The sequence below is a fragment of the Rutidosis leptorrhynchoides genome, chromosome 5 (genome assembly GCF_046630445.1).
Source record: "Rutidosis leptorrhynchoides isolate AG116_Rl617_1_P2 chromosome 5, CSIRO_AGI_Rlap_v1, whole genome shotgun sequence".
NCBI classification, from domain to species: Eukaryota; Viridiplantae; Streptophyta; class Magnoliopsida; order Asterales; family Asteraceae; genus Rutidosis; species Rutidosis leptorrhynchoides.
Genome location: NC_092337.1, coordinates 444364723 through 444375608, shown reverse-complemented (window position 1 = coordinate 444375608; position 10886 = coordinate 444364723). Strand labels below are relative to the sequence as shown.

Genomic DNA, 10886 nt, shown 5'->3' with positions numbered 1-10886 from the left:
ATTTGTGCAGTGCTAGAGACTCATCTCAAATATCAAAGTATTAATAAAGCATGTGATTATGTGTTTAAGGGCTGGAAGTGGCACTCTAATGTGCATCAGAGTTCCAATAGTTGCATGATTATTCTTGGATGGAATAGTAATATTGTGAATACAATGATTGTTCATGTGGATAGGCAAGTGATTCTTTGTCTGTTAGAATCTATTGATAGCAAAATTAAAATGTATTGCAACTTCATATATGGTAGCAATAATGGGAAAGAAAGATTGAGTTTATGGAATATTTTGAAGATGCATTCTAGGATCACTAAGAATCATCCATGGGTTTTATTAGGAGACTTCAATGTTACTAGGAGTGTGGAGGAACATAGTTCTGGTAGTTCTGTTATATCTGATGAAATGAATGACTTTAATGAGTGCCTAAATGAGATTGAGGTGGATGATTTAGGGAGTACAGGGTTTCACTTCACATGGACAAAATCTCTTAAAAATTCTAATTGTGGTACTTTGAAGAAATTGGATAGGATTTTATGTAATGAAGATTTTGTTTCTATATTTCCGCAAGCTAATGGGAAGTTTCTGTCTTTTATAGTTTCTGATCATAGTCCCATTGTTATTACTCTCCCTAATGGTTTGAAAAGAAAGAAGAAATCATTCAGATTTATGAATCATGTGGCTTATAAGGATGATTTTATTAGTACTGTTGCTATGGGCTGGAATGAACAGATTGATGGGCATAAAATGTTTTAAGTGGTCACTAAACTCAAGCATCTCAAGAAAAGTCTCAATAAGTTGAACTGGGATAATGGTAATGTTTTCTCTAAAGTAAAAGATATGAAGAAGAAGGTAGAGAAGTGTCAAGCTGATGTTGTTCTCAATCCTTTTAATAAAAAATTGAAGGAGGCTGCTGTTATTGCATTGAATGAATATGAAAAGGCTAAAGCTGATGAGTTAATTGTTTTGCAACAAAAGGCAAAAATTCAATGGTTGTCAGATGGGGACAAGAATACTAGGTTTTTTCACAGTGTTCTAAAGCAAAGGAAGCAAAAGAACATAATTGATAGTATATGTGATGAGCAAGGGCTGAGATTTGATGGTGATCAGGTTGCTGAGCAATTTGTTAATCACTTTAAGTGCTTTTTGGGTGATAAGGGTAACTGCAGGCCTATTGATGATCTGGGGGTCATTTTCACTAAGGTATTAGATACAGTAGAAGCCAATGCAATGGTCAGTCCCATTTCTGATGATGAGATTAAAAGAGCTTTGTTTGAAATTGATGATAATAAGGCCTCTGGGCCTGATGGTTACTCAGCTTTATTCTTTAAGAAAGCTTGGAGTGTGGTGGGGCAAGATATCTGTGATGCTATTAAAGAGTTCTTCATTAATGGTAAGATGCTGAAAAGAAATAAATGCTACTCTAATAGCTCTTATTCCAAAAATTAATACTCCTAACAAAGTATCAGATTTTAGGCCTATTGCATGTTGTAATGTTATTTACAAATGCATTAGTAAGATTCTTGCTAATAGGATTAAGAATGGTTTGAATAAGCTGGTCAATGTTAGTCAAATTGCCTTCATTCCTGGTAGATATATAATAGATAATATCTTGGTGGCTCAAGAGGTTTTGAAGGGTTATAACAGATTCAAAGGTATCAAAAGGTGTGCCTTGAAAATTGATTTACAGAAGGCCTATGATACTGTGAATTGGAACTTTTTGCAGGATATTTTAGTCAAATTTGGATTCCATGATAGAATGGTGAAGTGGATCATGACATGTGTGTCTAATGCTGCATCTTCAGTTTGCATTAATGGAGAAATTAGTGGTTATTTTAAGGGTGGTAGAGGTTTAAGACAAGGAGATCCAATTTCTCCTTATATTTTTACTCTTGTCATGGAGGTTCTCAATTTGATAATGGCTAAAAATATTAAGGATACTCCAAGATTTAAGTATCATCACAAATGCAAGCAAATGCAGTTAACACATATGTGTTTTGCTGATGATCTTCTAGTTTTATGTCATGGTGACATTATCTCTGTGGGTGTGATTAAAAAGCACTTAATGAATTCAGTCAGGTGTCTGGGTTAATGCCTAACATGGGGAAGAGTACCGTATTTTTTGGTAGTGTTCCTTCTGATATCAGATCTAAAATTACTCAGATATTGCCTTTTACAGTTGGTACTCTTCCTATGAGGTATTTGGGTGTGCCTCTTTTGGCAAAAAAATTGTGCAAAAGTGATTGTTACAGCTTAATTGATAAAGTGAGGAAAAAGGTGTATGGCTGGCAAAACAAAAAGCTCTCCTATGCTGAAAGGCTACAACTGGTTGCATCTGTTTTGGCTGCAATGCAAAACTATTGGGCAGCTGTTTATATACTTCCTAATGGAGTGATTGATGATATTGATAAAATTTTGAAAGGTTTTTTGTGGAGTCAATCTGGTAGTGCCAAAGGTAAAGCTAGAGTAGCTTGGAAGGATGTTTGTTTGCCCAAAGATCAAGGTGGCTCGGGATTAAAGTCTCTCAAAGAATGGAATGTTGCTTTAATTGTTAAACATTTGTGAAGAATTATTGCTCATAAAGACTCTTTATGGGGTAAGTGGGTTAACTTGATTAAACTTAAAGGGGGAAGCATTTGGGATGTTAATGTGAAGTATGATGATAGTTGGGGTTGGAAGTTTTTAATGGGTATGAGAGACAAAATTAAGCCTCATGTGTGCATTGATAACAGTGGTAGTATTGAGCATGTATTATGGGTCAAGAATGATGGGAATAAGGTGGATTTTTCAGTTAATCAGGTTTGGAAAGATTTAAAGTGTAATAACAATGTTGTGGGGTGGCATCATGTGGTATGGTTTAAAGCATTCAACCCTAAACATGCTATCATTTTATGGATGGCTATCTTAGGCAGGTTAAACACTCAAGATAGGATGGATAAATGGAAGATTAACCAGCAGCTGGAGTGTACATTCTGTGGTAGGGTGAAAGACTCTGTCAACCATTTATTTTTTTAACTGTGAGTTCAGCTTGAAGGTATGGAATAAGATTAAAGCAAAATTGATCTTTAGAGGGTTGTCGAATAGTCTACAAAGTATTATTGATGATATGGCTCAATATCCTTATACTAATAATATTTGGAATATCATTAATAGATTAGTGATTGCTGCTTGTGTATACTTTCTCTGGATTGAAAGGAACCTTAGGCTATTTCAGCAGAAAAAGAGGTCTATTGATGAGGTATGGGAAGGGATTACAAAGTTCATTAGACTCAAGCTTGTTTCTTTGAAAGTTAAATGTTCTGGAGCTGTGATCAAAGCTGCTAGCATTTGGAATCTGCAATGGGCGAATAAGAGTTTTAGGGGCTGTTTACTTTGAACTTAATATGACTTATTGTTCTCAATTGATTATTCGGTCACCACTTTTACTTGTTTACTTGTGACTTATTTTTTTTGCTTAATTTACTAGAGACCTGTTTGGCTCACCCAAAATATAGCACTTGTCCCCATCTGGCTTGTTTCTTACCAATATTACCCCCTTTCTTCAAATGAACACATAAACGTGAAGCTCCTTCTTCATCAAACAATTTTTTTACGTCTTGTTTTTTCTACTCTCTTGAATGGCCCACGCTAATTGTCCAATGACTTCACTCGACCTCGTCGTTCTGTGATGACGGCTCATTTGCTCTTCGCAAAATGATCCTTGGGAACCATATATGATTGATTGCCCTAATTTCCTTATAGTTGCACAAGCTCATTGCACTTGAAACCAATTTGGAAAATCACGTAATCCATAAGGTATTTTAATTGATTTGATGTATGATTTTTATAGAAAATAGTGAGTTTAGGTATTACGGGTGTTGGAAGAATTGTATGAAAAATATATTTAGTTTTTGGTGTAGGCAATGTGTTCGACAAAATGTCTAACCTGTGAGTTTTCATTAATTATTAGCTTTAAATGAAAATTTATTTATGATTCAGAATGGGCATGAGCAAAATTATACTACTTAAAAAACTCTTAATTATTAGTATACTCAAAGCAACCTGTAGATGATGAAGGTGGGTCCCGTGACCATGATGTTAATCGATCTTAACCCAGCTAAAATTGATAATTTTACGAGCTTATTTTCATAATATTGGTTTCTTTTTAGTTAAATATGAGTGACTAATGTTCAATTTTATCTATTTAGTTTAGGGGTAAAAAAGTCAATTTTATCATTCAGATGAATTATTCAGCACAATAAGTAAACAAGATTTTTTCAATTTTTGATTATTGCATATAGACATTATATATCCATACTGCCATCTTTATCTATACAGGACTTAATGAAATAAAAAGTAAACAGCCCCTTAATCTTGTATGATGTTTTTCCTGGTGGGCTGTATGTTGTTTGTATGTTTTGTTTAGGGCTTGGTATGGTCCAGCTCTTGTATTGTATGTTTCAATGTTAATATATCTTCTCTTTGCCCAAAAAAAAAAAAAAAAAATTCCTGATTCCAGCACGAAGAAAGATAATTTAAATTCTTATTTTTTTTAGCAAATAATAAAGTTATTACTCCGTATTTTACTTTACTTATTACTTATTAAAAAAGTAATTTTAAATGAAGTTACAACAAACACCTCCCTTCTTTCTGTTAACATAAAATTCCAGATTCCAATCGCAAATTGTTTTCTTCGTCCCCCTTCTCCCGCTCTGCATCTCACCGTCGATTTTTGTAACCATTCGAAAATTAAATTATCCAATTCACCACCGACAGCCTGAATACAGCACTTCAAATTCCGTCAATTAGGGTTTTATTTTACCAACCGTCGACGGAAATACCTAAATCGATTTCGCACACGAAAGGTAGGGTTTTGAATTTCAATTTGTTTAATAAACGGCTATCTACATTCATATATTATGCGTAGAAGTTCGAAAAGCAAATCGCATAAGCAAAGTAGTAAACATACTTCATCGTCGACGGCGAGAGAGTATTCCGGCTCCGATGACGATGTGAAACTGAAAGAAAGGAGTAGTAATGGTGGTAAAGAAGATGTGGTTTCAGTTAGGGGTTGTAGTGAGAAAAGGAAACGTAATAAGGATCTGTTAATTAGTCATGTGAATGGTGATGTTATTGTATCTGATAAGGATCATGGTGGTAGTGATAGATGGAATGGTGGAAGTAGTGATTTAGTTGTGAATGTTGATGATAAAGGTGTTTTGAAATTGAAAGGTTTGAGTGAATGGAAAAGTAAGAGTGGTAGTAGTAGGAGACATGATAGTGATAGTGTGGTTGTGGTGGATGATATCAAGAGTGGAAGTGCGAATCATCGAAGCGAAAAACGGAAGTCTGAGAGGAAAGATAGTAGTTTGTATAAAGAGAATAAGGAATCGAACGATAAGGATCACAGTTCTGATAGGGGAAGGAAAGGGCTTTCTGATAAAGTTGAGGTTGATGGATTATTGAAGCAAGGTGAGAATCATTCCAGCAAAAGAGGAAAAGAAATCACTGGTAAGTAAAGTAATGTTTGTTTTTTATCCAGTATATACTATGAAATATTTTATATTGCAGTAGGAAACTTGTAAAATTTGTGTCCTGTACTTTAATTACTACATGTTCAGTGTACATTCCATAATTGCTTTTGCTGAACCCTTAGTTGAATTATAAAAAATGCAACTTATTCTCTTTGAATATGATGCATGGTTGTTTGTTGAGAGACTTGCAAACCTGAACATTGAGTTACTGGTTATTTGTTTTGATGTGAAATGAGTAAATGAGTAATAGAAGAGAATACTTAGTGTTAACCTGTTGGGCATACAATTGACCCATATTGTAATTTTTCATTGTTGTGCTGGCAATATCGACATTTCTACTACTAATTTTTAGGTTTATAGTGAGATATGATTTAGTAATATTATAAGGCTAGCATAATTATAAATTTTTTGTCTATGAACACTTCTAAAGAGTTTCACCTCTTTTGCTCAGTTTGGCAAACTCCTTGAATATGTGTCCAATTTGACACAACTGCTATTATTGTATGCGTTGGACCTAAAAACTTACCTTTTAATGTAAATGGAGGTTTTCCCATCCAGGTTACCCGGCGAGGGCGAATATTTTTAGACTGCGCGGACTAACTGGGTTATCCCGTAACTGTTTACGCGGCCATCCTAAGATGTGCTGCTAATGAGATTCAAATATGAGACTTATTGTGAGTGAGGATATCGTTACACCATCTACTAAGCCATTTTGTGATGGTTCTATCTTTTGATGTACCAAACTTTATTGTATGTATTTGTATGTATTTGATGAGTTTGTTTGCATGTAAATGGTAAATTTTCAGTTTGTTTATACTTTATGTGATGCCATTGCACTATTGCAGCCATATAAATTGCTGCAACGCCATAAGCAGTTATCTCATAACAGCGTTCAAGTTATATGTGGTCAAACACATACAATAGCTAAGATACAGAAGTTTGGTATTTTAAGAGAAGTTTTAAAGTGCAGTAGCGGATTATATAGATTGGGATACATATACATAAAGCTTGCCCCTTGACATAATCTACATTTCTTACGTTATAAGTTGTCTTATTATATCCCCAATTTCTCATTTAGACTCTACATAATTTCGTCTACAATTGAAATAGAGGCATACCTTATTGCATAGTGTCCGGTACCCATTATGAGCTTAGTCATGCCCCAAATAATATGAGAATAGTTACTTAACAATTGACACCTAAGCATGATACTTTAAGATGCAATGGTAGAACTTTAAGGGATCAGGTGATGTAGACCGAAGGGGACTATTTTTAACTCCGATATCGGCGGCCTATACGGGTATCCCATTGCTGTTTCTGATCCTTTTTCCTAGCCACCCCAACATATGCTTGCGTTCTTGGCAAGAATTATGTATATGCTACTCAAAAAGTCAAGGTCATTGGGCGGAAACTATTAAACACTATTTAGATAACCTTACATTATTATTGGGTGGTAGCTGTACAACTGTAAATGTGATATATGGATTATTTATTGAGATTCTTGTTGTGACCAACCGAGTTATTCGATCTCTTATTGCTCTATATTCATCTTTTACCAGATTGGCCTATAGAAGAAGAGTTGAGAAATCCCGAGTTAGAGAAGGAGTTTGAGAAGCGTGTTAGGAGAAGAGAAGAAGGTTCTAGTGATAAAGGTAAATATAACGATGACGTGAAAGAAGTCGACGATAGACGTCTGTCTTCTAGAAGTTTCCGGTCCAAAGATGAAAGGCATGAAAATGAAGAATATGTAGACATTATTGGAGAAGACGATATCAAAGAAACCCGACAAAGGGGCGAAAAACACCGCAAAGACAGTGAACGTGATAGAAAAAACAGGGATGTTAAGCACCGAGGAGAAAGTGAAAGATATAACAAACATCGAGTTGATAAATACCATGAAGATGGAAATAAAGATAACAAATATAAAGATGAAAAATATGATAAAGACGAGAGGATTAGGGACGGAAAACGGAAGCAAGATGATGATAGAGATTATTATAAACATAAGGAAGATAAGCATCGGGATGATTATGATAGAGAGAAGAGAACACGGGATTCTAAGTATACGTCAAGAGACCTTACTATTGAGCCCGAGACCAAACGGGCGAGGGATGATAGAAAAGCAAATAATCGAAATGGAAGCCCGTTTTATGATGATCGGGTTACAAGATATAAAGATGATAAGGAAAGGAGAAGAGTTAATAATGATAAAGAAGAGTCTAGTGAGTATAGATCACGTAGCATGAAGGATCAACATCCTGAATCGGAAAAAAGATCTAGTAATAAAGTAGATTCAGTTTCTGAACTGGTAAGATCCGGTTCTCGTTATGCTGACGTGGAAGTCAATGCTAGTCAAAGCCGTCGTAGGAGCTCCCCTAGCGGTAGTACTTATTCTTCAAGAGATCATAGGTAATTTTTATTTTCTGATTTAGACAAAGTTACTTGAGGCGTCCCTGTGGTTTACCCCAAATTTCATTCAGGGTCCCTAAGCTTTTTTTTTTGACATGCGAGGTCCTCGTACTTTACACTCGTTTCGCGGGGATGCTTGCGAGTAACGTGGGGGTCCCCGCACTTTACACTCGTGAAGAAGTATTCGTAAACCACACGGACCCCTCACAAAACGAGTGTAAAGTACGTGGACCCCACACGTAAAAAAAAGTTTTAAGGACCCCGGATGAAATCTGGACGCCTCATGTAATTTTGCCAAAAACTTAAAATCCTTCTCCTACTATCTGATTAACAAAAATATTACATTGCGTTGTTTAGGGTTTCAAAACAGGAAGAAACCAAGTATCGAGATTATGCTTACGAGGATCGAGTTCGTCATACAGCTCACTCTAGTAGAGATTACACTTCTTCCACTGGTCAATCGGATAAAAAAGTCAACCCAAAAGATGACAGTTACATTAGGCCCGAATCTAGATCTTCTCCACAAGTTGATAAATCCCCATCATCAACAAGTAATGAACGAAAGAATTTAAGCAGGTCTAATACTAGAAGAAGCGAAGAACCGGGCCCCGCCAAGGATACTGTTAAAGACAATAAAGGAAGTCGAGATTTGTCTATTGATAACGATTTTTCACAAGCTGATAATAATAATAATGACAATATATCTGTTTCGTCAGCTTTCACTAGAAATTCAAACTCCCAATTTTCTGGTAATTCAAAGTCAGAAGATGACAGAAATAAGTCAACCAATCGTCATCGTAGGATGGTTGACCCGAACATGGGAAGAGCAGCTCAAGGTAACTGGAAAAACGTCCCGAATTGGCCTTCTCCGATGACAGGTGGCGGTTACATGCCTTTCCAACATGATCCACCGCCAATGTTTCATCCACTTATGCAGCAATTTCCACAACCTATATTTGGTAGACCGCCAATGAAGTTAACCCCGGGTTTACCTTACCATGGTGAACCACCACCGATGCATGGTTGGGATGCTAATAATAGTGCTGCATTTGGTGATTGGGATCGTAGGACCCACATGAATATCCAAGGGTGGGACCAAAGTGGTGAGATGTGGAAGGGTCAAAATGTTGTACCAAGATCGGATGTGCAAGTGGGTCCCCCTCAAGATTGGTATCCGGCTCGCGGGCCAACTGAAACGGGACAGGCTGATGAGAATGAGCAGAACCAAATGGATATTCAGACAGAGACTTTGAATCTTGAAACAAACACTTTTGAAGCTGAGAAAATTACTAAAAGCCCTAAAATTTTTGAGGATGTACAGGAAGACAATTATGCCCTTATCTCAAAAGCTTATTTTTCTAGGGTTGATGTGTCTCAAGATCTTACTCTGCCTGAGCTTTATGATCAGTGCACAAGTTTAATGGATTTAGGCCAGGAACAATTGTCAGATGAATTTGGCTGCAAGATTTTGTTTTTAGAGGTGAGTTAATGCACTGTTGTAAAAGTCGACCCAAAACGCCTATAAAGTCGGGTCAAAGTCGGGCTGAGTTGTGCTGAGTCGGTCAACGTTAAAATTGGTCAAAATTTTAATATTTTTTTCTTTCAGATTTTGTGCCTATATCTATATTAGAAATATTCGTGTTTTGTGTTTGATATATTTACGTGTAATATATATACGTTTAATTTGTTTATACTAAAAGTCAACGTTGGTCAACGCCTTACAACCTTGAGTTGGTGTTTGTCTAATTACACGATGCACTTGTCACCAACATGCATTTACTGAATTTTTTCTTTTCTGTGTAGCAGGTGGGTGTAGAAGCCAATGTTACAGACATTGTTTCACTGTTTACTGCTATAAATGATTCTGTTTTTCAGGTTCGTTTCTTCAAAATTAAAATTTTCGTTTATTCTTGAAGGGTTTTTTCTATGTTGAATACATACATAAAAGCTTTAGGTTGATAAATAATGCATTAATTTTGCCAATGCAGAAAGCTATGCTTCTTTACAAGAAGCAAAAGGATGAGATTTATTTGGTGGGTCCCGAGTTTGTTCCACCCGTTGATCAACATAAAGGTGGTTCAGATAAAGATGACAAACCAACTGAGGAAAAGCTTGATACAGAAGCCAATATGATTGCTGAGTCAGCCAAAACCGAGGAACAGATGGATATAGATTTGGATTGTGCTGTTGTAAAGCAAGAGGAAGAACCCGATGTTACTCTGGCTGCAGTCGAAGAGAATGTTGAACCATCTGCGGGTGGCTTATTATTACCTTGTAAGGTTGAAGACGTGGAATACGAGTCTACCAATGGTGTGTCGACTGCTGATGTGGCAGTGATGCCAACTGAGTCAGTCGAGTTTGGGTCAGTAAATCTTAATCGGATACATCACCATTCTCATGAAAGTACACATTGAGACATTTTTTTATATTTATGCCTTTTAAATGCCAACCCCTGGCCCTCTTTTTATTTTCATATTATTATTATCTCGTTGCTCGTTCATTAATAAAACGTTTCAGTTCCATTGATATTGCTTGTGTAGTCGTTTGCTGGTTTACTTTTTCAGGTAATCTTGACTTGCGCTGACTGCAATTGTACACATATTCTATTGACCAATCTGAAAGGTGAGATTGGTTCTTGTTTCTTGTTAACGGTGAGTATTAAGATTAATCTAGTATATATAGAAAAATAAAAAACATTTGTCAAAATAACCGAGTGGTTGACCTAGCAGTCAATCTCCAGTTTTTTTAGGGTCGTGTTTGTAGGACCAAAAATACACACCATTACTCTACTAAAAAGAAGAAAAGACTTCAAAGATTGATCCTTTTATGTCTCCATGGTTTGGGAGACGGAATTAAAATGTTGGAAAACATGATTTTGTCATATTTTATAAAATTTTTTAACGATTAGCCTATATGTAACTCGTTAAGATAGCCTATATGACTGTCCTTAACACATAAATGAATTGTTCACAA

The 10886-nt window shown here is 36.0% G+C and overlaps 2 protein-coding genes across 2 annotated transcripts; both read left to right on the top strand.

Moving 5' to 3' along the window:
- Positions 1 to 2091: 2091 nt before the first annotated feature.
- LOC139850115 (uncharacterized) lies at positions 2092 to 3367 on the top strand. The gene is made up of 3 exons (XM_071839705.1): positions 2092 to 2510; positions 2559 to 2903; positions 3019 to 3367. Exons 1-3 carry the CDS (start codon positions 2092 to 2094, stop codon positions 3365 to 3367), a joined length of 1113 nt encoding a protein of 370 aa, XP_071695806.1.
- A 1285-nt stretch (positions 3368 to 4652) lies between these two features.
- On the top strand, positions 4653 to 10428 carry LOC139850114 (uncharacterized). The gene is made up of 5 exons (XM_071839704.1): positions 4653 to 5481; positions 7064 to 7913; positions 8271 to 9393; positions 9717 to 9788; positions 9902 to 10428. The coding sequence occupies exons 1-5, from the start codon at positions 4890 to 4892 to the stop codon at positions 10325 to 10327; spliced, it is 3063 nt and encodes a 1020-aa protein (XP_071695805.1). The 5' UTR covers positions 4653 to 4889; the 3' UTR covers positions 10328 to 10428.
- The last annotated feature ends 458 nt before the right edge of the window (positions 10429 to 10886 follow it).

Coding starts and splice junctions, on each gene's coding strand:
- LOC139850114 (XM_071839704.1), top strand. CDS start 4,890: ATGCGTAGAAGTTCGAAAAGCAAATCGCATAAGCAAAGTAGTAAACAT. Junction 5,482..7,063: donor AAGAGGAAAAGAAATCACTG/GTAAGTAAAGTA, acceptor ATCTTTTACCAG/ATTGGCCTATAGAAGAAGAG. Junction 9,394..9,716: donor GCAAGATTTTGTTTTTAGAG/GTGAGTTAATGC, acceptor TTTTCTGTGTAG/CAGGTGGGTGTAGAAGCCAA.
- LOC139850115 (XM_071839705.1), top strand. CDS start 2,092: ATGGGGAAGAGTACCGTATTTTTTGGTAGTGTTCCTTCTGATATCAGA. Junction 2,511..2,558: donor CAAGGTGGCTCGGGATTAAA/GTCTCTCAAAGA, acceptor ACATTTGTGAAG/AATTATTGCTCATAAAGACT. Junction 2,904..3,018: donor TGGATGGCTATCTTAGGCAG/GTTAAACACTCA, acceptor CTGTGAGTTCAG/CTTGAAGGTATGGAATAAGA.